Source organism: Polypterus senegalus, chromosome 9, assembly GCF_016835505.1.
Source record: "Polypterus senegalus isolate Bchr_013 chromosome 9, ASM1683550v1, whole genome shotgun sequence".
Lineage (NCBI taxonomy): Eukaryota > Metazoa > Chordata > Cladistia > Polypteriformes > Polypteridae > Polypterus > Polypterus senegalus.
This window is the reverse complement of record NC_053162.1, coordinates 46912031-46937700: the sequence shown is the minus strand read 5'-3', so window position 1 is coordinate 46937700 and position 25670 is coordinate 46912031. Positions and strand designations below refer to the sequence as shown.

The following is a 25670-nucleotide window of genomic DNA, read 5'->3' as shown; positions in this document are numbered from 1 at the left end:
CACAAAGACAAAAAAGCAGCGCCTTTCCTGCTTTGCCCATTCTTTGCAGCTTGTGATTGTGGATAGATTCAAGGAAGTCATAGTTTTCTGCATACCAGCCCAACCTTCGACAGATTTGAAGCCACGTTTGGTAATGGGCACTCAATTCCAGTGGCCACTCATATCTGCTGGAGTTCAGACTTCAGATAGATAAAGGCTATCACAATTTTGGAACACAACACAATCACAAGCATTTTCTTCTGATTTTTCCAAATGTTTTTTTTCCTCTTTTGAATGGGCACAACTGAATGTTGTACTATTTGTGAGCTATTTGCAGGGGGCTGCAGATGCCATATAAGGAAAAGAACAAGTTACAAGCAGCCTTGTGGTCCACACAGTGGTGAATCTTGACAGTCGCCTTGGGAGAATGGAAGAAAAGAGACGTCTTCGTCAACCCCTGGTAAAAGCACTCACCAGAGGTTTTCTGGAGTATTCATTCACACAAGAATGGTCAGAGTAGGCAACAAGTTGAGCCATTTGGAGAAGGTGTACTTCCTTTCTGCCATTTTGGACCTACAGTTTGGGATAAGCTGGATAGACTTGGATGCTCAGCAGCCGAATGGAGGTCTGATATCTTCTTATGCTGGAGAAGAACTCAGAGGTTAGTACAACATGCGTACATATGTATGCATATGCAGAGTTATCAATGAATGCCTTGTAAAATATATATAAAAAAAAAAAAACTGTTTAACAACTGTCTTTGGAGACACGGATTACTGAAGCTGTGGTCATTGGACAGGATTTTCAGAAGAAAACCAATCTGAGCAACGGCTGTAAGAAGTGTCACCTCCACCCAACTACCCTACTCTGCTGGTTTGATATCAAAGCCATAAAAGGAGACCCACAAACGATCGAGAATCCTCTAGAGCATCACAAGTACAGCAATACTTTAGAGAAAATTGAAAAATACATTGTGATGAAGATGCTCTCAACTTTTGGGCAAAAAAATAAGAATAAATTTTTTGGTTTTCATTCCCTTGCTCGCCAAGTATTGTCTGTTCGTGCAGCCTAAGCTCCTTTTGAATGTATTTTCAGCAGAGGGGGTCTTATCTTGAGCCCACACTGTGTCCAAATGTTGATCGATTTAATGTTCCTTAAGAGCAATTACGCACTGCTGCATACGTCCTAGTGCTTTTCAAAAACACATTGCTACTTAGATGTAGGCTGACAGATTTTAAAAGCATTCAGAAGCCCTTTTTTAAATGCAAATGTACTTAAATGTTGAGAAACTGAAAAAAAAATTATATACAGTACATGCAAAAGTATGATAAAAATTAATCAGTAAAGAAAAATGTTTTATTTTATATAAATATGTGCATTAGTTTATAATATATGAACATTAAAGCTTTTTAATCACATACATGAAAATATAGTTTCAATATTTGTGCAAGCTTCCCAGAAAAAATAATCAAAATTTTGATTGAGAATTTTCAAGTCTTGATATTGATTAAAAGTTTTGGTCTGGTGTTGCTCTCAAAACAGATGGTCCTGAATACATCATTGGAGCATACTGTGTATGCCAACATGTTGCATGCTGTAAGAATTTCAGTAGTCTATGTACATGGCATAATCATGACCATATAAACCCTGAACTGGCTGTCGACTCGGAGTTTGGCTAGAGTGACGTGTGAAAACTCCCGACTGTGGCAGTCAAGAATTGAGGATAAAGTCACCGTAGAAATCACAAAATCACTTATGTGGAATACAATTTTAATAACTGATATTACACAAAAACCTAATGACTTTACCATAATTTTGGAGCTGGTTCACATGAGCCTGTGGGAGGGAAGAGATACAATAGCAAAATTATTAGAAATATTAGAAAGATCATTAGACTACATACAGAGAATAAGGTACAATCAAAATAGACATTTTTCAACAATACGCATCAAAAAGTAATGTGATTATCTGATACTGGAAGACATGTCTAATATCTCTTACGATCGGATATTGCACACAACTTAGAAGAGGGAAAATAAGGCAACGCCGCAGTGGTTAGAAGTACTCCATTAGGCACTTTGTGTGCTGTGGGATTGGAGGGTTAGCCTCACCTTCACAGCCTACATAACACAACTGATTCAGAGTAAGAACACAGGACATGTGGGAGACATGGGTCTTTCAAATAGCTGCCTGGGCACATAGGCAGTGCTCTCCAGAAGGTGTTACCCTGTCATAAGTCATTTTAACAAGTGTGATGGAGTGCTAGGGCAAGAACACCACCATTTAAGCACCTGGTTGCCCAAAGTCCCACAAAACAACTCCAAAGCAGAGACGGCACAAGTCATACTAGAAGCAGGAGTGGTCCTACGACTCCTAGTGTAGAAGCATGGAGACTGCTTGTGGTTGGCTGCATGCTGGGTACCCAATACAAGCAAAAGTGTACCAACACCAGTAGGAAAGTGACTGAGAGGAAGTATTAAATGTGCCCTGATGATCCTAGGGGGCAGGTGGTCAGGCAGTTGCTAGGTATGCCAGGATTCCCTGATCACGAAGGTCAAGGAGGGACCTCATGTGCAACAGGTGGTAAGGAACTGGGGCCAGACTGCCTAATCCAGGGTGATCTTAAAAAGAACTGACAGGAGACCCTCATCTATGTAGTTCCCAACTTGAAGGAGATGAACCATGCCACTCCCTTAGTGAATGGACAGTGTAGTGGCTGTCTTAGACAAAAAGCCCTTTAAGGACAGCTAAACGTTCAGGGACACCCGAGGCTGCTGAAAGAAGTTCAGGTATGGTGTCTCTGCAGTCCCACATGATCCCAAAAGTGATTTCAGGATTCTAAAGTGACCTCATGATGTGACTTACAGCCACATAAAGTTAGGAGTTGGAAGGAGAATTTGGAGCAAAGGCTTAACTGGCAGGAGGAAAAGAGTACAGAGGTGAGAGAAAGTTGCTTGGTCGTGTCTAAAAGTGGAAGAGCCACCACACTGGGAAGGGGTTTGAGCACCATATAGATAGACCCGAGCAGCAAAGCAGTTTTGCCTTTAGTTGTATTTTGGCATTCTTTTTGTGTTATTTGATATTCTTGTGTTCAGCCCTATGTTGTGCAGTATTTTTGTTCTCTTTTAGCCTCTTTGGCCTTATTTTGGGTGTAAAACGCCGATATCTCACCATCGCATAACTTCTCTTAACCCCTTGTAACATCAAAGTTTTCCTTTTTGGTGCGCACTATGCAGAGTTTGGATAATTTTCACCATACGCTGAGTATATAAAGGTAAACACCTCTTTCAGTAAATATATTTTCTAAAGATAAAGCTTACTTTTCAGGCCCAGACGATTTGTGAGCATTTAAATGGTAATACAGTATATTTATATAGATATATCTACTCGGGTCCCTTTGGTTTTAGCAGTAAAGAGTCATGTACATAATAATTATGCTCATGGTCCAGATGGCATTCCACACAATGCTGGTTCTTCTTTCACAAAGTGGCTTGAGGCACATGCAGGTCCTCACTGTGCTGGGGTGTGGCCTCCACTGGAAAGTTCCCAAAGCCACAGAAAGCTTGTGGTGCTCTGCAGCCCTGAGAAAGACACTAGTTGGCTACTGTACTGCGCCCATCTGCACTATTTGATATCCAACTTGTTGAAGCAGGCAGGCTGGTACAGGAACTGCATGACACAATAGCCATTTTGATTTTACTTAAAATGTTCTCATGATGGTCTTCATCAAACTGGTTCCAAACTTGGCTGGTTGCTTTCTTTCTGGTGCTCACCTCTGTGAATGTCTTCAAAATCCTGAATTGAGTTCTCAAGCTCCTTCTGTGCCTGCCGTACCATGAAGAACATGACAAAGATGCTGATGCAGATCTGTAAAGGTAGGGAGGAAGACAAAAAAAATGAATGCAGGGGGATCTGGCTTGGTTTTCTCCCTTCCCATGCAGGATAGTGAGCAGCAAGTTGGCACAGCTGGAAATTGCCCATGTCAGAGACGGTCAGGAAGAGAGTTTTCAATATCTGTTTTGGTATTAGAATGGCACAATTAAACAAAGTTAAAAAGAAATGCCAGGTGCACCCAAATGGCACCCTCTTCTCATTGGAGGCTGATCTTTTTCCCGGTGAATAAGTCAACTTACAGAAATCAATTATAGCATTGTTAAACCTACTTAATCCAAATCACGGTCATGGTGTGCTAGAGCCTATCCCATAACCACAAGGCCACTGCCAGGCAGAGTTCCTCACACAGGCTTAATGTGGACGAGCCAATCAACCCACAATAGAGTGTCACAAACATGAACATCTATAGGGCTTTAATAAATTAGACCACCTGTCCACAGTGCATGAGGAAAGATTGTCATTAACACCATCTTCCATTTTCTCCACAGACTGGAGGACAAGTCTGAAGATGGACAGTGATGACACTTCCAGTTTTGCCTGCCCTTTACACTCTCCAGGGACTTTTTCAAAAATAATGACACTGGAAGTTGGAATTCACTTGGGGACCTGCTTCTGAAGAGTATGGTACTCAAGGAAGAGACTGATTTGCTGACTGTGTTTGAGAATATTGGTGCACTGGCAAGCCTTTTCTGCCCCAGCCACAAGCCTTCACCAATTTTCCGTTTAACTTTTTTCTTATTGTGTCTTCATTAAACAGGGTACCTGGGTGGTGCCCCACACTTTCCACTCCATCTTTCTTTTGATTCCTCTTTTCACAAGAGTCACGCTACAAGCCTCAAGTGGACTCTGTGCCACCATTAAGGGGCCTGAAGCATTTGGAAAATGTGCAACTCAGTGGGGTCTTCAGGACTAAAACATTGGTCTAGTGCAGTGGTCCCCAGCTCCGGTCCTGGAGGGCACCAGTAGCTGCAGGTTTTTATTCTAACCCTTTTCATTATTAGTGCACTATTGTTGCTGTTAATTAACTTCTTTTGCATTAAGTTTAATTGACTTGTTATTTAGGATATGTTCCCCCGAATTCCTTCACCATTCCTCTAAATTGCTTCATTTCTTTCCTTAAATGGCACCCAAACAGGAATGAAATGAGAAGTGAGTGAGCCAACAGAAGACCAACTAAGTTAGGGCCTCAAACTCCAACCAGTCGCTTAATTAGACACTGAGTCTTCTTGTTAATTAAACTCGGTCTTTAATTCCATGGCTTGTTGCTGCTCTCATTGAGCGATAGCATACATTTCTGAAATTGTTGATTTGCTTTGAGCAGATCAACATTCCTGATATCTTCGTCTTTTGTTATTTTCAGATATTGTGTGATGGACACAATTTGCTGGTCATGTTTTGGTCTCATTATTGTTTGGCAACTAATTAGGGAAAAAAACAATTAAGGGGTCTGAGACTTTAACAGCAAGTCAAATGAAATTCATTCAAAAGCAGTTAATCAGCAGCAAAAGCAGGTTTCTAATTAAGAAAAGGGTTAGAATGAAAACCTGCAGCCATTGGGCCCTCCCGGACCGGAGTTGGGGACCCCTGATCTAATGGATAAATGTATGTGTGCATGAAGATGTACGTGATGACACTATGCATAAATAAACAAGTGTAGCTGCATTTTTATAATAAAGTCTAATATGATAAATTAATTTGAGTGCAGGGTACAACTCCAATCCTAAAATAATTGTTCAGTATTTCTACATTTCTGCCATAGTGAAATCTCCTTAAAATTTGTAACATTATGTAGGCGTTAAACTAACTAATATTCAATGGCATTCTCACATTAAATAAAATGTAACAAATTCCAATATGGAAAGACTGAGACACACACCGACGAACAATTAAGCCCAACAACTGGTGAGTTTACTTAACAGTGTCAAACCATCCTTTCATCTCTCAGGAAGCCTAACAGACCTAGCCATACTTTCCTACTGTTATGGGACACAGGCGATGTGCCACTAAAAACACACGTGCACTTGATACAGATACTCTTGCACAGTACCCTGTCATCCTTTTCCCTGCGATTTACTAAAGACTATCATCTTCTGAATTGGAATGCTAATATTTTCTTCTTTGAAAGTCTCAAGACTTCCTTCTGGTATCTTCCTGGGCCTGGAGTGCAAACCTTGATGAAAATTGTGGAAGGCCGTGCTTCAAAACCCTGCGTGACCAACTGTTGTCAAAGAGGCATCCAGCCCTGCCTATCTTCAGCACAATCTGCTGGCTTCTACAGTTCTATGTTTCTGTGACATGATCTCACGATTTAATATCCAAAATACTCTTAAGGGTAAATAAACTGGGATTATTTTCATGAAACCGTACCAGAGTCACGAGACTGAAGTAGCCACAGAGGGGTCTACCGTTGAGTCTATGGATTTTTTTTTTTTTGCATTTTTATTAAGGTCTGTTGCAGTGTTGGTCAATATTTTTGTGAGTGTGTGTCACAAGCATATTAAGTTGCCACACTTAACAAGGTAAGTTTCAGACTTACTGGAAAATCTGCTCAGATATGACGACATGTGTTATCCCAACACAGACAATGACCAGGTGAAGGACTCACGGCCAGGATGCTGCAGCAGTGAGGCAGCGGTGCTAGCCACAGTGCTGCAAAAATAAAACTTAAGAAGGAGTGCTAAAGACAATATGGAAGATTCCAATACAGTGTGACTTTTATAAATCGGCAAGATATCCTGCAAAAGAGACACAGGAGGCAATGGCAGGGAGCCCTGCCATGTACAGTATGTCTTCTTAATGTGTCTTGCCAGGAGCATAAGCAGGACACATACGGCTGTACAACACGTGCTGAATTAAATTCAGTTTACTTTTATATAGCACTCACCACTGTGTGCCAGCCTAGCGTATGTGTCAGGTCTTCTCTATTACTTTGCCCACTGTTATGTCCCTGCCTTCCTTCTGGGATCTTCCAGCCACTTACACCTTTTTGTCCCTTCTTCACTGTACCTGCAATGCTAAAGTAAGGTATCCTTCCAGGCCCTGGTGATTGGTCACATCCTCCATGGTCCGCAGTGTGGTGCCCACATAGGAGTTGAGGATCTGTGTGGGCAGCAGTCCAGCAGAAGAGGCGGTTAGATAACTCTGAGTGTCCAGTTTGCTGATCTGAAAAATGTAAAATGCAATTCAACTCACTTTAAAACCCGGTGCTCTGGACATCCCAGTGTGTCAGGTCACTGACACACAGCTAACAGTGATGGCTTGAGAGGTCATGGCTCTTTTCTGGCTACAGGCCTGCTGAATGACAAGCTGGGTAGACATTTTGTGTTATTAATGATAATGTTCACTAAGAAGTTGAAAACGGTAATAAGAAGGTTTAAATCAAATCACCTTCTAAATGTAAAAATGAGAAATAAAGAGATGTGTAAGGCAAGTTACTACTGCATACTGGTGATGAAAGAAAAAAAAAAAAAAGACACAGGAGAATGGAGGCAAGCAGTCTCTGGAGGAAACTCTGCTGATCTCATTTCTGAGAATCTCAAGAATAAAATGTCACCTTTCCATGACTGGAAGCTCGAATTCTCACTGTGAGCCTCTCACGAGGATGCTGCCAGCTTAACATTGTATTAAAGAGTTAGTGGGACAGGAGAAAAAATAATCTCCTGCATACTAGCTTGTCTTATAAAATTCACAGTCGGGCTCAGAGACATATGTGTAAGGCCCTCATAGCAGTCGTCTTCTCATAAAACAGCAGAAGTGTAGGGGCAGAAGGATGAAGGTGGTCAGAGTTGATGAGTGCCACATTTGGGGTTCTCTTAAAGGGACTGTACTAATGAAAGACTTACAATGTGGCATAATGATCAATATGATCCAAAACACTCAGACAAGCTTTGTAAAACAGCTTCCGTGCTTCTTGCTAAAGCCTGCTGGAAACAGTCTAATGGGAACAATGCAGGGAAAGTCTACAATCCTGCAAAGCCTGGACTAGGCAAGCAGGTAACATGAACACCACAGCTCATATAATATGAGGGTAGCTGTAGAATGGCATTGGTGCCCTTGGGCAACAGAATATTGGGACTCTCCTTTGGAAAATGGCAGGAAGAAACAGGAGACTAGCAGGTGCTGAAAATGAGGCAGGGGTTTATTTTCTGGAGTAGTGTGTCAGAGAGTAAAAATTTGGACACTGAACAGAGCCCCTTGTGCCCCACCAAGGGTGATAGCACCTGAAGATGGCAGTGTGCCCTGTTCATGTTGTAAATGTTATATGTTGTGTTGCGGCACTGTTGCAAAACAGTGGATGGCAGTTTTAAAGCATACAGTGATGGCTCTGGTGAGTAGTGCTGGTGAGGCAAGGACTGGGGGACGAGCTTGTATGGTGTGGGTAATTGGGGGATTGGCTGATTAAGTATGCACGTGTGTTAGCGAGATCAGTGCAGCCATTCCTGTTCAGCAGCACTAGAAGCTGATAAAGTCAGTGCCTAGATCACCACATAAAAGGGCTGAGTAAAGGGGGAATCAGGATGGAAAGGCAAAAAAAAAAGTCAAAGTGAACCTCAGAGAAACAGAGACAAAGAAAACACGCTTGGAGGTGTAGAACAGTTCAGAGAAAGTAATCGAGGAAGAGGATGATGGTGTGTTCCAGGGAGATGGGTCAAGCCTGTCCAGCAGCAGTACGGAGCAAGAGAGATTTAGGGCTTGTCTGGACTCACTGCGGTGACCGACAGAGGTGGCAGGGACAGAAAGCTGGGCTTGTGTGGCCTCTCAGCAGGTACCGATGATAAAGGTTGGGAGAGAGCTGAGGAGACCAAGTCCAGTGGTGTCTTGTTTCTGCTGAATGACTGAGGGAGAGCAGAGGAGACACGTAAGTTCACCACAGAGAAGACGTTATGGATTGTAATTATTTATAAGATTTACCCACAAGCATGATTTTATGGATTTAATTACTGAAGACTGTTTCTTTAATGAAGATTTTTTTTTAACTGCACAGTAACAATTTTGATTATTTACTAAACATGCAGTTTTTGCACCAAAAACTTGTTGTTGTCTCCTCACTTGTCCTAGTCTTTCTCAGTTTATGACAACTAGATGTCCTGATAGAGGTTGGTGCCCATCAGCTGTGGGCATTGGGCATCACAATGTTAAGAATGTGCGACACAGAAACTGTTAAAAAAAAAAGACAGAAGGTCAAAAAGGATATATGAGTACAGGAAAAGGTACCAAATTATGAAACAAAGACAAAAGCTGGCAAAAATCCTAAGAAAACGCAGATATGTGAATGAGCACTAGCAAGCTCATCCTGGAGGAAAAGAAATTGGATTACTGAATCTTAGAATAATAATAATAGATAATGCACCAGAATTATTCCTTGCATCCATAATCAATAATCACAGCAGTCAAAACATTGTTAAGAGTGTCGTTTGTTTTGGTATTTTTTGACATTTTGTAAACCTTGCAGTTTTCCTCACTCCCTTGTTTGTGGATCTTTCTTTCTAGTAACCCTAATTTTGCCCCAGAATCACGTACCTATGTAAAGCACTTGTAATGGCACAGCCCGACTGCCTTGGCACTATTTCCCTACTTCTGCTGTGCAAGTCTAATTCTGTAAATCTTTTGACCACCTTTGTCTTAATATTTTTTTAGGCTTTTTGACTCTTGCTTTTGTGCTTGGTTCCCCAGTCTTGATTTTATTGGTTGGTTTTGGTTATTATTATTAAATTGCCTTTTATTTAGTAGTAGTTTTTTTGTTGTAGTATTTATTTTTGTATTTTTCAATTTATCGCCTGTACTTTTTGAAATAATTGTACATTTCACATTTTTGGAAGCTTTTTGGGTTTTGAACTTTTCCTTTATTGCATACATTATACTTAAAATGTGAAGTTTTGATTATTTGGGCCAGGGTTTCGATGGCCCATCTTCTTCATATTCAAGATTTTTAGACCTTGTGGCTTTTCTTGAAATTTTCAGGATTTGTGAGGTTTAAAATCCTAACTCTGACTTCCCCCTTTTTCACCAGATTTCTGCTGCACTAAAACCGACTAATTTGCCATTTACAAAAGACCAGTTTGACAGAGTACAAGTCACATTATGTTTACACATTTTAATTTTTCATAAACATATCCTCACTTGCTCCTTTGGACAAAACCTGTTCATGAATCCCTTGCCTGCTGATGGCTTAGTTTCCTCCAGTAGCCTGCCTCACATTATTGACTTTGCATTTAAACAATCTCATTTCTCTGGGCTGACACAGGACCATTGCTACCACCCAAACCCAACACGTATTTACCATTTGGTTGTACAAGGACCCAAAAAGAACAACATCTCTGCATAACCTGATGTTAAAAAAACAATATGTCTCTGGGGCGTGAGCACTTTGCTTTGTGCACCATTATGTAGCGCATGGCTAAGGCTGGTGTATATGCATGTCAGCCACTTTTCCAAGCGATGATGCTGGTCTGAACAGTGGTGCCCACAGTCCTCATATGCAGACATTTCAATGTCCAGATATTCACATCAGTCTAGTGGATTAAGTGGCTCAGGGCTGAAGGTCTCTACAAATTCTAGGGAGTGTCTCCAAATTATATATTTTTCTGCCCTCATCATCTACCATCCCCATTCCAGAAATTCTCTTAAATACTGTATATCCCACGTGAGACCACAATGCTCATGGTTAAACTTAAAAAGGCAGCAATTACTGCTAAATAAGGAGAGAAAAAAAAAACACATTTAAAGCGAAAGCAGGTTAAGCCAATTCCTGACACTAGATGGATAGCTATGTGAGCTTAGAGGTGATGCTGTTGGTGTGGATTAGCCATCTGGGGCATACAGTAGTTGGATAATGCGAGTGCTGGGAAGACTTCAGCTCGGTACTCCCCTCATGCTAGCCACAACAACAAAAACTTATTCTTAGCATGCATAAGCCCTAACAGCGGAGGTCAATCTGCTGGGCTGCTTCCTTGAAACAGGCAATCATCTCATTACCCACAAACCACAGCTCACTCTTCCATCTCAGCCACTCCAAAACATGCTGCAGCCTCAGTGACGCATTTGTCTCCTAGAACCTCACCATTTTCAAGGCAGCATACAATCTGGGAAACCAATGGGATGTTTTCCAAAACTGGGAAACGTTAACAGTGTGGATCAGCAGGCCTCAATTGTGGCTTTGTGATATTAAAAAAGGATGCAGTTTCACCCTCCATGGAATGGCATGGAAAGGAGGCACCAGGGGATTTCAGATGGAAGCTGCCTGTCCTCTTGTGTGCCTTTAATTCTTTACAGGAAACCACACAGTCAGCACAGTTTCACACATTACTCCTAAGGTCTGCACTAAAAATTGGGAGTAAGACATGAAGTTATGAAACGACCTATAGTCACTTCCAGCAAGAAGTAGGCCATGTTTGAAAATGAATGACATCACAATTTTACAAACTGGAACTCTTGTTGTCATTTTGTAGTTTTCTGATAGTGATGCTAAGGCTTCACCACAGAGATAAATAATAATATTCAAAGTACTAGGAGACATAGAAGAAGATGGAAAGATCAAGACACACACAAAAAATGAGAGTAAAGCCTGATTATGGACACATTTTTATAGCAATGAATGATCGACAGACACACTTTCAGAAGAACTACCTTCCTCGATGTTTTAGCCATGAGAACTGCCTTGTAAAGTAACAGTTACACTGAAACTGGGCATAGCAAGAATTTATGTTCAATCTCCCAGTGTTTTGGATTGTTTTCCAGAGTTGCATATCATGTCCCTCTCCATGATCCCCCCTATATTCTGCAAGGGTCTAGTTATAACACACCCAGAGTCTCTGCTGCCTTCTTGAACCTTCCTGGACTTGAAAACTACAAAGTAAATGTTCCTGGGGTTTGTGGAATGCAGAGTTCAGCGTACCAGGGTGACATTTTGCACTCAATCACCCATCTACCTCCACTTATTTTCAGAGTAATATGTTGGCTACAATACAGCTTACAACCAAGACCACCTGTGTGTTGATACTGTGATATCACTTGTGATTCACATATGCGTTGTCAGTGCTACATTAGTTGGACGGGCATCCCAACCAGAGGAGGGGAGGATTCCTTACCTGGATGGGAGGCTCTGAGCAAGCAAATAGGCATCCCGGCCAGGAGAAAGGAAGGAACCAGACCCAGAAGAGATGGTCAGGAGGGATGGATGGACAGCCCATTCGACGCCACAGGGGATATGTTATTCCTCAAGAACATGAGATGGCAGCATCCTTCCGTATTGAAGCCCATTTAGGAACCAGCGGGGACTGCTGGCAGATGTAGCCCTGCTGGGGAACATGGGTGCCACAAGGGGGTACTGTAAGGAGATACGCTTCCCAATTTATGGGGCTTCTGTATGATCTGGAAGTACTTCCATTGGGCACTGGCCCTGGCACCAGAAGTACTCCCAGGTCCTTAATAAAAGGGACCACACTCCCTTATGCCGGTGAGTCAGAGCTGGGAGAATGTGAAGCAACACTCGACTGGAGGAGGGTAGTGAGGTGGTGAGAGGAATTGTGGAGAGAGAGAGAGACAGAGAGAGAGAGAGAGACAGAGAGAAAGAGAGAGAGAAAGATTATTTGTACTTGTACTTGTGTTAAATTTTTTTGAGGAACTGTATGTGATAAAGACACCATTATTTGAACCCGGGACTCAGAGTGTTCTTGTTTTGGTCTGAGGCTTGCTGATGCTTAAATCCATCACTGCATGATCATCCAGACTTGGGGCAATGATGTTTATGTTCATGCCAATTTGCAAGAATGCCACTTGCTTTAACATTACCTCAAGCAGAGTGTGGGGGAAATGTATAAATCTGTGTGTTAGCTCACGTGTTGTAAGATTTTGGAGAAAAATTCCAGAAATACCCAAATCATTACTATTGCAAAACTTCCTTGTGGCCAAAAGAATAATGTCACCAACACTTTCATTTCATCTGACGGCACAGGACTTTTCTGCATCAATGGATGTATCTCGTAACATTTGAGATTTGTTATGAATATTATTTCATCTCTGTCAAACATATCTCTTATTTTACAAGTTCACTGGTGTCCAGCATTTCCAAAACATTAAGCCTTTCCCAGAATGTGCATGCTGATCTCTGCCTGAATACCATCTTCTGGTGGCTCTCAGCGAGACAGGAGAGCTCATGAGCTCTACTAAATCCAGGTGATGTTAGTAGTAATTTCCTAAATTAGGAAAATTGATAAAATACTTTTACTTCTACTCTTAAGAATAGGGCCAAAGTTATGTCACTGAGATTTTTGAGCCAGTTGAGACCATTTTCCACAGGATTTTGAATTTCAGCCCTGTTCCTTCCTGTGAGAAGTTCTCTTGCACTCTCCCTGTTTCTTAGGACATCCCAATGGCATGTGTTTAGAGGAGACGTGGAAGATCGAACTTTCAATAAACTATTTACACATGTCAATAAGCTTCATTTGACTTGATATACATGTTAGGTGAAGTTTTGATTTTAAGCTGGCCCAAGTTTGGTCAACGAGTGGACCCTGCTTTAACATTTGCATTAAACAATTAACATTTAATTGGCCAGATCAACAAATGTAGATGAAAGGGCATGTAAACTGTTATGCTTGGAGCTTAATTCTGAGGTCTGCTCTAGTTTTGAGTATCTTAAGAGGTAGGTGTAAGGACCAAGTCCTTCTCACAGACAACCACGGACTGCATTTCTCATCAAACACTCATTTGAAGGCTGTTACAAGGCCAGCACACGCCAATAGTACCTCATTGTTACAACATCTCATGAATGCAGATGTGAAGTTTGGCAGATGAGATTTGAAATGGTTGCCTAGTGTGCATCACCTTGGGGTTAGGACTTTGACACAGATGAAGGTCCATCAGAAGACCATTCTGATGATTAGATGAGGAGAGTATGACCCCAGACCCCAAAAGGATGGAGCAGTAAGTGGTTAGTAAAGTAAGATATAGATAAAAAAAAATGTAAGACCAACTTGACACCAAAATGCCGAGAGGGGCTATCTGCTCAAGTCTACACTGTGACAGGAGTTAATAAACCCAAGTTCATGTGTTTGAGTACTGGCAGGGAATCTCCCAGGGTATGTGATAACCATGCTGAAGCCATCCTTGGCCTAGTGATGGTACTGACTGTGTCTGTTGGCTCCCATGCCATATGGTGTTAACATAACTCCTCCACACACCTACTTTTGGCAACTGAACTGGCACTCCTAAAATGTGCTGTCTGTGCAGATAAGATAACAGCAAACAGGCTGTTCTAACTCTGGCATCTGCTATGCTTTGTATTAAAAAAACACCAACAAAATGGCACCAACCACACTGCCCCCAATGGTGCCTGGGCAGTCTCAGAGTAAAATATGTTTGTACACGTAGAATGTCCATTAATCACCATATCTTCATGCTCTCTGGCAGGGTCCTGTAGATAACCTGTCACATTTTCCTTCTGAATCCAACATAATTAGAAAATCAGGCAAGTCTAAAGCACTAATTTGCCTAGACATTTGTGAAGCAGAACAAGTTTAGGGTTGTGAACATGAATCTGCATTTAAATGCAGCATCAATGACCCCAGTAGAGAGTAAATTTGGAAACAGGATGGCTGGCTGATCACACATTTTACAGCTTGCAGACTAACATGCATACATCAGGGAGGACTCCAAAGGGTTAACCACTTAGAAACCATAAAGCCTCTCCTGATACATCTCTGACAGCCTGGTGTGTAAGGGGGCAGCGGGTGGGCCCAAAGACAAGGACCATCTCTACCTGCCACAGCTGCCTCTGATCTTTTATTGATTTGTGCTGAATGGACGCACCTTCAAGTCTGTCAATGTGTGTACAGTATGTAGGCTTTATGAGATTGTTTGGCTGGGAAGAAAGCACACCTTTGGAACAGAAAGTGTGCCAAATGAAAAAGTGGATAACTTCATGGAAATCGGGGAGGAGGTTAAAAAAAAAAAAAAAAAAGACACTCACTTTATGTGCCATCCTTTATGTACTTTATAAAAATAATGGCAGAAATAACCCATGCCTTATAACCCTGGTAAGAATACCAGTGTTACAATCTATTTAATATTCACAGCCTCATCCCCAGTAAACTAAACAAGTTATCACACATCATGTAAGCTGATCTGTGCTTTCTATTAAATTAAATGAAGTTCTGTATTTAATGCATCATTCTTTATCAGGGTAGCAGGGAGTGGCAAAACGTTGCATGTTAGTTGAACTTGCAAGTAAGAATGTCACTGTACTCTGTACATGTAACAATAATACTAATACACCACTACTAATGGTGAAGGGATTGTGTCCAGAAGCTTCTGTAGGTAACGAAGGGCCACTAGATGGGGGTAAAATATTTACGTTTAACTGATAACCCAGAGAGAAATTCTCAAAAGGCACCAGAAGCCAATCATAATAATATAGTAATGCAACAAATGGCATATATAGATATATAAAAAACACAAGTGCATATACTGTATACTGTATATATGCAGTATAATCACAAGGTTGTTGTTTATCCCACCTGTTACTATCCTGAAGCTGTTACCCATAATCCCTGTTGTGGGGCATCCAGTAAATTTAGTTTTGATGCAAACCTTAAAATTACTTTATAACCAAAAAATAAGGTGTTCAATTAGACCAAGGGATAAAACCAGACCCTCCACCAAGGGCATCTGTAATAGAAATTTACTTCAAATTAAAACAAAAAATTTATCACCAGTTCAGAAAGAAGCATGCAGTTTTAAATGCTGCTTATTGAACATTCGCTCTCTTGGCAGTAAAACTGTTTGGGTAAATGATATTATATTAAGTACAAAATGTGATCTGTGTCTTTTCACTGACACCTGGCTTAGTAAATATGACACTGTTCTCCTAGCTGATGCGTCACCAGGTGGATACTCGTTCCTTCCAGGGCCGATCCTGGCGACGGGCAAAACGCGTGCCCGCGTGGCGTCAAACTCAAAGGTGGCCGTTGAGGAGACGTGCAGCAGCCGGCGACGCTGAAACGTACGTTATGATTATGATATGCTGTTTCATTGAGAAAGTATGTACAGATTTTTTTAACACTTTGAGCCCACGTTTTCACCGGCAATGTATTTTTACATTTAAAATGACCATCGGTGGCGCACGTGGGGCTCAAAGTTTTAATGAAATATTTCAGAAAAATTACAAACTTTTACATGTTTACTTATTGCCCAATGCACACTGACATGACATTAGTGTGTATTGTGTATATGTCACTTGTGTGAATTAGGCCCAAGATTATTACAAAATTATTATTTGAATTAGCCCTTTATTCTACCTATTTTGTAGAATGTCCGAGAGAAAGACAAAACGTGAAAGCGGGTGGTACTACAAGCAAAATAGAGAAAAGAAGCTAGAAGAGAGGAAAAGTCTACAGGGAGCTCTAGACAAATATATTTTTCATCCAAAAACTTCTGAACTTCCTAGTATGAGCTTATCACACTTCGGACGACCTGCGGCTGCTTATGAAGTACAGCAGGGTAACCGTCTACCAGATCCAACCCCGAACACCTCCAAGGAATCAACAACTCATGAGAGTCACGAGGAACAGGAAGAAGCAACAGAAGAACATGGATGTGACAACACGGAGAGAGAAGTGGTGCCAGGACGCAGCTTAGAATATTTGAGAGATCCAGGCAAGTGGCCCAATCCATTGACAACCAAAATCGTCGACTCACTTATTGAAATAGGCCCCGTACAACCTCAAGCATCGTTCAAATTTCCTGTGGACGATAAAACCGGAAGAAAATTTAATGTTCTATATTTCACAAGAAAGATGGAAAATGGAGAAATTGTGCATCGTAATTGGTTAGTGTACTCCATTCATGCCGATTGCGTATTCTGTTTTCCTTGCAAACTATTTAGCAGTCATAACATCAAACTGACGGGTAGCGGATACAATGATTGGCGCCATTGCTCAGATTATTTAAAAAATCATGAAACAAGCATTGAACATATTAAGTGTACAAAAAAATGGTATGAACTGAAGTTGAGAAATGAAAAAAAATGCACAATTGACAAAGATCAACAACGTCTGTACGAAATGGAGAAGGAACGCTGGCGAGCTATAATTAAGAGAATGATCGCTATCGTGCAGTTTCTAGCAGGCCAATGTTTAGCTTTTAGAGGTACCAGCTACGAACTCTATGATCGCAACAATGGAAACTTTATGAAAGCAGTGGAAATGATTGCAAAATTCAATAGCGTTATGTCCGAACATCTTACAAATGTCGAAAAATCGAAACAGTTAAAAAATCACATGCCCCATTACCTGGGTCAACATTTTCAAAATGAAATCATCTACTAGCAAGTAATATCCGAAAAGAAATGATGAAAATTGTAAAAGCCTTGAAATATTTTGCTATCATCCTCGATTGCACTCCCGACGTCAGTCACACCAAACAAATTTCTGTTGTAGTGTGCTGTGTCGATGTATGCGCCGAGGATAAACACATGAAGGTTAACAAATTTTTCCTAGATTTTTTCGCTGTTAGCGATACGACTGGCGAGGGTCTGTACAATTTTGTGATTGAAAAATTAGAGATGTATGACTTAGATATCCAAAACATCAGGGGCCAAGGGTATGACAACGGTTCAAACGTGTGGAAAAAATGCAGGACTTCAAAAACGTATTTTAAACATAAATTCTAGAGCACTGTTCATTCCATGTAATGCGCATTCTTTGAAGCTAGTTTTGAATGATGGAGCGCAATGCAGCGGAGAAATCTCCGACTTCTTCGACATTGTACAAGAATTATATAACTTTTATTCCTCATCTGCACATCGCTGGGAATCATTGAAAAGTCATATAAATGACTTAACGCTTAAAGGCATTAGTGCTACTAGGTGGGAATCGAGAATTAAAGCAATTAAAACATTGCGATATCAACTTTCGAACATCATTGACAGCTTGAAAGAATTGGGGAACGATCAGAAGAGAGACGAGAAAACTAGGCTCTCAGCCCAATCCCTTGAAAAAAAGATTTCGACATTTAAATTCTTATGTTCAATAATTATTTGGCACGACTTGCTAAGTAAAATTGATGTTGTGAGCAAAATGCTTCAGAGTCCTTATGTGAGTCTATCGGAATCTGTTATTGCCCTTAAACATTTGAAAACCTCTATAGAACATAAAAGAGATGACGAGTCATTTGATAGATTCATCTCGGAAGCAACCAATGAATCTGAAAAATCAAACATAATTCCAGAATTTCCAGTGAAAAGATTCCGTAAACGAACTAGACATTTTGAGTATGAAAACGAAGACGAATCTGTTCAAGACGCTAAGGAATCATACAAAATCTTGTTTTATTTCACAATTTTAGATCGAATTCTAATGTCCATTGAAGAAAGATTTGAAATCACTGAATGAAGTAGTGTCATTGTTTAGATGTAGTTATGATTTTTACAATATGCAGCCTGATGAATTGAAAAAATGCACCATGGATCTCGACTTAAAACTGAGAATTGTCCGAAATGAGGAGATACAGCTAGATGTGGATGGGGAAGGGCTGTACCACGAAGCTGTTATGTTTAAAGAAATATTTTCAGATGCAGCGGCAACAAAAAATCCAATAACTATTATGAAAAAAATAGTTGAAGTCCAGATGACGTTTTGTTTTCCGAATCTCTGCATTGCATTACGCATTTTTCTCACGTTGCCTGTATCAGTGGCAGCATCTGAAAGGAGCTTCTCAAAACTCAAGATAATTAAAAATTATCTCCGTTCCACTATCGGGCAACAACGATTGAGTGATGTTGCGCTTCTGTCTATAGAATCTGAAATTTGTGAAAAACTGGATCATTCAAACATAATAGATGAATTTGTTACTGTTAAAGCTAGGAGAATCATTCTTTGATGTTTAACTAATAAATTAATGTATGTATGTGATTTTTTATTTTTGTGAGTCTTTATTTAGTTTTTATAAAAACTAATCGTTTGAAATTAAATTTTATTTATACATCCCGACTCTAACCCTAACACCGTCTTAATCCTGTTTGAAGTAGTACATGTAATAGTAATATCCGTCATATCATAATAGAAAATAGGTACGTAGGGTAGGGCGGCGAAACCACATTCGCACAAAGGCGGCCGTCTACCCAGGATCGGCCCTGGTTCCTTCATAAGTCTAGAGATTCTGGTCGAGGAGGAGGCCTTGGAGTAATTCATTGTAACAAAATGCAAATCAAGTCTATGATGCTGTTGTGTCAATAAGGTCCAAAATCCAATGTCAATATGGACCAAAATCCATAAAGAATGTTTCCAGCACCTTGCTGAATCTATGCCATGAAGAATTATTGTAGTTCTGAAGGCAAAACAGAGTCCAACCTGGTGCTAGCAAGGTATACCTAAAAAAGTGGCAAGAGAGAGAGAGATTGTGGGAGTGTGATTATATATATATTTCATATAAATGAAAGGCCTACACTTCTAAGGGTAATAATGCTCTGCCTCATTTCATTTGTTAATTGCCGTTTCCTTTCCAGTAACACTGTAATATTGCCCAAGCAGTACTTCAGAGGGTGTAGTAACACAGTCTGCTCCAACTCTGCTTTAAGGCAAGACAGAGGGCTTTTAAGTTGGGACACCTGTGCAAACGTTTTGCTTCAACTTGCAAGACTTAATTTACAATTCATTGCTGCAGAACATCTCTAGGTTGTAACATAGTAGTTGTTCCCTGTAGAAGGCCCATTTATAATATTTTGATATTTTTAGTTTTTGCTTAACTAAACTTTAAAATGTTCTCTAACTTTTGACCAGTAGTGTATACACACACACACACACGGTTCATTTTCTTCAGTTATTCTGTTTTTTTCTTTAACATCTCAAAAGACTTGCACTTGGCCCTAAGTGACTGTGCCTTACAAGTGGACTGGCATCCCATCTGCCTATTCCAGAAGCACCATTTTAGACTGAAACCTCACTTTGGAAGAGAAACTTGCAACAATATGTGGGGGATCGGCTGCACCAAAAGTAAGCCAAGAACAAGTGAAAGAAGTGTCTCCATTCTAGAGTTATAACCACTATCTTTTATAAATAACCATGGACCTGAAAAATGCAACTACTTAGTTGCCAATTCAGTTGTTTTGGTGTTTGCACTGTATATACAGTGTTGGTAAGTTCTGTTACCAATAAATTCTTCAAAAGGAGCTCATCAACAAAGAAACACAGAAAAGAGATTTAGTAAAATAATAATATTAATAATTATAATCAATAGTTTGTTACTTAACACCCAAGAACTCTGCACAATTTAATTGTAACATTTTAAAGATAAATCATTAAAATAAATATACTAATCCACTTTCACGCCATATGCCGTGCACTGCTCTTAAACATTTACTTGGGTAGTTTTTTTATGGGGGGGAAAAAAGAGAGAAAAAAAAATATTTCTATGGGAAAGGCTTTGTTGTGGAATAGTTTAAGTTCTGTCAAAAAAAGAAAATGCCTTGCTGTCATGACCAGCCTTTTAAATTCGGAGATGATCTAATTTTCACAGTTGCTATCATTATCCTATAGAACTCTTTTTCTTGAATATTACATGCACAGTTGATTATGGCAGATTAAAACTGTGAACACTGTGTAGTTAAAGCGCTGCACAGTGTCTCTAATAAGCCTATCTGGCAGTCTTCTATTGCACATTCATATCTTCTGTGCCTCTCCATTACTTCCACCAGGAGGGACACTGATTTCCATAGCTGAGCCTTTGCTGTAGAAAAGTGTGCCCCTGTAAGTTGCTTGGAAAATGTATATTTGTATAGCTAAAATTGTTCAAAATGCTAAAAGACTGTAGACAGTTTTCTGTATCAGTTTCATGTTTAATGTGCATCTCCATCCACTTTAGAGGACACTCATTTTCCACAGGTGAGCCTTTGTTATTGAAATGCTGATCTGTTTTACAAAATGAGCAATTGGCAGCTAAAATTGAGTCACTTCTATTTAAAAGAATCTAATGAGTCGTTTGTCACTTTTTTCTCTACTGTGCTCTTTTGCCATATCCTGTGGAAGGGATGATTATTCCCCTAGATGATGCAGAGTTATAGCAGCTATTGACAGTTGTGTTCTCATAATGAAGGGGATATTAGACAAAGTTGCAGGAGTTTCTCACATGCTCAGGAAAACATGAGTGCCCCTCGTTAACACACAGATCCCAGATAGACTGAAAACTAAAAATTAGGGAATACTGCATTAGAAAGTAGTACCAATACATGCATTGCCTTTCAGAATATCCATCAGTCAAGGAAATGCAAATCCAGTTAGAAAATATGAGGGGAAGCTCACATGGGTTGTGATTCATGGCCAGGGGTGCAGAAATCCAACACCTGACTCGTCCGACACGGGTAAACTGACCGTCGGACAAGCGTGTTTTTCTGGTTTCAGTTGCCCGCGGACAAGTGCAATTTTCTGGAGAAAAAAGAATGATATGTGATGTGCAGTGCACATTTTTACCACTACTTTCAAATTTTAAACATTTGGGTACGTACTTCATGCGGAAACAGTCTACTTAGGCATGATCTTCACGTCCCAAATTGTTATTCAATATTGTTTACAAAATGACGGCTGATTTTTCAAAGGGGAATCATTCTTGTGGTCCTACATAAGTATTTTACCCTACTATTTACACGCTTGGAGATGCGGTCATTTTTTTCATGCCGACATTACGATGTAATTTGATGATTCTTCATTATAATTGATAACTTTTATATATTATTGATAAAATTCATTTTTTCCACATAAAAATGCTGTCATTTCATCTACAATGCAATTGTTTTCTCCACATAAAGCTTGTTAGGCAGTTAATCTTTCCTGAAATTTGCGATTTTGCGTAGGTTGTGATATATTGAGGAGTTAAGAAATGTATTGCGTGACATCAATTTTGATGAGCTGTCTATAGATCGTTTTTGATTAGAGAACTTTTCATATAAAACAAGTTGGTTTCGCGCTGTCGGTTTATTAAAAATAAAGAAGAAAACATTCTAACGGTTTCCAAATGTTATGAAATATCAATAAAAATCTTCACTCAGATGTGATTATTTTTTCCCGACAACATCGGTAATATTTACTTCTTTGGAAATATACCATCTTACGGAATTTCAAACATGTCATTAAGAATTATCTGCGTAACCCATAATGCACTGCGGTAAGCACGTTGTTCTCGTTATATGCGTGTTGCTGAAACTGAAACAAGTAGCATCGCGGATGAGAAATGGATCATTGCTTGACTAAAACTGGGACAACAGGCCCTGAAAAACCTACGGAAGCGTATTAAGGCCACGGTGAAAAAAATACAGACACAGTGAAGACAAAAAAAAATTTAAATGTCGAGATTAAAGTCGACATTTCCACTTTATTCTCGTAGTTTATTTTATCAGTAGAATGTAGAACTAAATTTCATCTTAAAATGAATGTTTCATTTACTACATTTTCTCAAACCCCGTCATAAATTAATGTAGCAAATTAAATGCTTTATATTAAGTGTTCCCCGACCCAGTTGTTAATTTCTGCGCACTTCTTAAACTGACTTCCTCTTGCACTGAGGAAGCGCCGGCAGCAGTCGCCGCACATTGACTTCATGATATTCCTGCTCAATGAACATTCAGAATACTAAGATATATACTTTATCTTTTTCACGATGAAATGCATTAAAGCATGTATTATACATGGGTGGCGGGGGGCACAGTGGCGTGACTGTAGTGCTGCTCCCTTGCATTAAGGGGTCTTCAGGTCTACGTTCAGTGTAGGGAAGTTTATGGCAGGTGTGACGGCGCTCCAAAAAACTGGACATTTGAATGGGTATGCTGTCCCTTCACCCCCTACTGCTGGAGCTCAGTTCAGGACAAAAGCTCTCCCAGCTCAAGCCTTCTTTATCTGCGTGTGAGGTCCTTGAGTTGCATAGAGTAAATAATTTATCGTTATTTGGAACACATGCATTTCATGTATGATCTGTGTCTACAACAATCTATGTAAGTGTAGGATGACAGGAAATGCAAGAAATGTTGAACAAATACCTAAAATAGTACTATAACCTGAAAAAAGTTTCTAACGACAAAATTTTGACATGTAGTTTAGAATGTGTGAAGACTGAAGTCCAAATATCAAATAAACACTTTCACAAAAGGTACACATATAACAAAACAAGTGAACTTTTATTCAAGACTATAACTAAGAAAAAGAACTGGTTTAAGGTACAACACAGACACAACCTCTCAGGTGGTCTGCTGTAAGAACTGCTGACTCATAATCAAGAGGTCGTTGGTTCGAATCTGGGCACCCTCCAGAATTACCATTTTGAGTAGAAGTTCCTCTTACTGTTACTATTGTAGAATAAAAACATATACTTGATTTGAGTCTGTAACAGCCACAGTAAATTTAAGGTGCTTGTAAAGGGTAGCATTTTTTTATTTTTTATATTCAGTTTTGTTCTCTCAATTGCATTCACGCTCCACCTGATCGGACACTGCTACTTTCAAATAAAGACGTGCTATAACAGAGGTGGACTCATATGAGGATTCTACATCTAAGAGAACAGAAGCCCTCCTCACAAGAAATGTCCACTCACATATAGCTGCACCAGGCGTTAATGTAAAGGATGGCACCATTTGGATGCAGCAAGAGGTCGGGAGTCATCCTGCTAGTGAATCTGCCACACGCATGTCCTTCAAAGAAAAAGTAGGGCTTACAGAGCTCATCAACGTATTGGGCAAAATCCTGTTTGTGATTATGTTTTATAATGGTCTTTATATAAAAACATTTATGTGTTACTTATATAAACGGCAGATCAAATGTTATTTACCTCGATTTATTTACTTGTCTTCCTACAGTGTAAAGTCACAAGTAAACTGCAGAGCTTCCTGTGTTTGATCGACACGGGCACATTGACACAGTACATGTGTACTGAAGTGACTTTAGCTGCAGGTGGAAGCTCCACACAACTGTTATGGTTCTGCCTTTGCCCAGAAATGGTTTCATAAGCTTTATGACCTTAGTCTCGGAAAGTCTTTCTCCCGTGGGGCGGCTGGGATCTTTTCCTGAATAAGATCAAACACTGTTACATAGGGTGTGACAGGTTACTGTTGAGAGGAGACATACCAGTAAGAGTTTCACTGTACTTGACCTGAACAAGCTCAGGGTTCAAAGCCAAAGCGCCGCCTTGCCTTAGGTTTACACTTTGGAGGTGACTTTTTGAATCACCCCCAATTAAACTTGTGAGATGACTTGCTGCATGTCTGCAGTTCTACATTTGCTCATCTGAACGCCCCTATTATGGACTGGCGCCCCTTCTTGGGTCTGTTCCTGCGTTGCACCTGATGCTGCTCAGATGGGCTGCAACTCCCTTGTAAGTGGGTGTATGTGTAATCTAGTCACCTTCTTACAAATTAGCTGAACGTCGGTCTTTATCTCAAATACATTTCAGAGAGCTTCGGTAAATATACTGTTCTTTTAATAGTCAAGTGAAGGGAGATGAGCCCACATCAATGACTACAGCATGTAGTAAGGTTGCCCTCTTTGAACAAGCTCGCTCGCTCTCTCTCTCTCTCAAATGTTTAAAAAGGCTTCTTCCCGGAGTTGGGCCGCTCTGTCCCTTCGCACAATTCCAATTGGTCTCGGACGGGCTTTCTCCTCACACCTCAAAGAAGCGCGGCTTCGGCGGACCGGCGCCTCTAATCTGGCCCCGTGTGACCCGAACGAGTTGGTCCTGCGTTACATACGATTCTGCACGAATGCAGCACGGCGATAATAAAGCAGAAAATGATTGGACAGTTTCTTAGTTTACCTCACTTCTTCGTGCTCAACCGACTTAAAAGTGTTCAAAGTTAGGCGAACTCCCAGTTTGTTTTCAGCTGCGGAGCCCCCTTCTCTAGACAACCCCTCCGCCGTACACGGGATACTTACCGAAAACACGGCGTTCTGCAGCCCGAAGGGAATTGGGGTCAGTCGCGCCAAAAACACCACTTTCAGCCCGCCGCTGCCTTCAAGGACGCGCACGATGGGGCGCAGGCGCGCACTGCCTCTCACCGCAGCCCCCACGCAGCTTCGCAGGTAGCGCTTGGACGCGACGTGCGCCACCCAAGTACCAATGACCACTCCCAGCATCACCAGCGCCAGCCCCCGAAGGAAACCAAAGAGGTAACCGGCGGCCACCGTTAGCGGCGTGTAACCCCAACTCCAGGGGAAGGAGACCACCGTAAAACCTGCGACCAGTAACAGACCTCCCGCAGTGCTGTCCAGCCTCTCCAGCCACAACAGGCAATCGGTCAGGTGTTTCCGCAGGAGAAGGTAGACGAGGAGGCAGACGACGATGAAGAGAGGGGCGCCCAGAAGGTTCCGCTGTAGCCGGGCTCCCTTCGGAAACGACACGCAGCTCAGTGCGGCCGCCTCGCTTAACTCAGCGGAGTCCTGGACGACAACGACTGTCATGGTGTTTCTGTAGTGCACGGCTGAGTCCCTAGGTTCACCGCCCGGTCCGTTCTCCTCGCGTGTGCTCATCATACGCGTACCGTTTTAACTTTTTGAGACGGGTTAGACACCCGAGCAGCTCAGCCAACCCCGGTGCCCCAGGGCGCCGCCTCCTGGCAGCGCCACCTCCTCTCGGTTATTTCAGACGGCCCTCAGAATGACAGCCCATGCGAATTACGACATTCAGATTTTCCCATTGGGGACGTTGCCCCCAACGCTGCAAAGACTCGCACGCACAGAGCTGAAGACAGTGAAGGGAATGAAATTCAGTGGCTGGACTCGTCACGGAAAGGTTAACACGATTCTAAAAAAAACAGGGTCGAGGTA

General features: G+C 41.0%; 1 protein-coding gene across 2 annotated transcripts; it reads right to left on the bottom strand.

Annotated features, from left to right (window-relative positions):
* Positions 1–1432: 1432 nt before the first annotated feature.
* Positions 1433–25463, bottom strand: LOC120535313 (transmembrane protein 64-like). 2 transcript variants are annotated; one of them, XM_039763070.1, is made up of 3 exons: positions 24780–25463; positions 6880–7035; positions 1434–3846 (listed from the first exon to the last, which is right to left on the bottom strand). In XM_039763070.1, exons 1-3 carry the CDS (start codon positions 25374–25376, stop codon positions 3706–3708), a joined length of 894 nt encoding a protein of 297 aa, XP_039619004.1. In that variant the 5' UTR covers positions 25377–25463; the 3' UTR covers positions 1434–3705. The 2 variants fall into 2 exon arrangements, with proteins under 2 accessions (XP_039619006.1, XP_039619004.1); XM_039763072.1 differs by lacking the exon at positions 6880–7035 and having other exon boundaries at positions 1433–3846.
* Between the last annotated feature and the right edge of the window lie 207 nt (positions 25464–25670).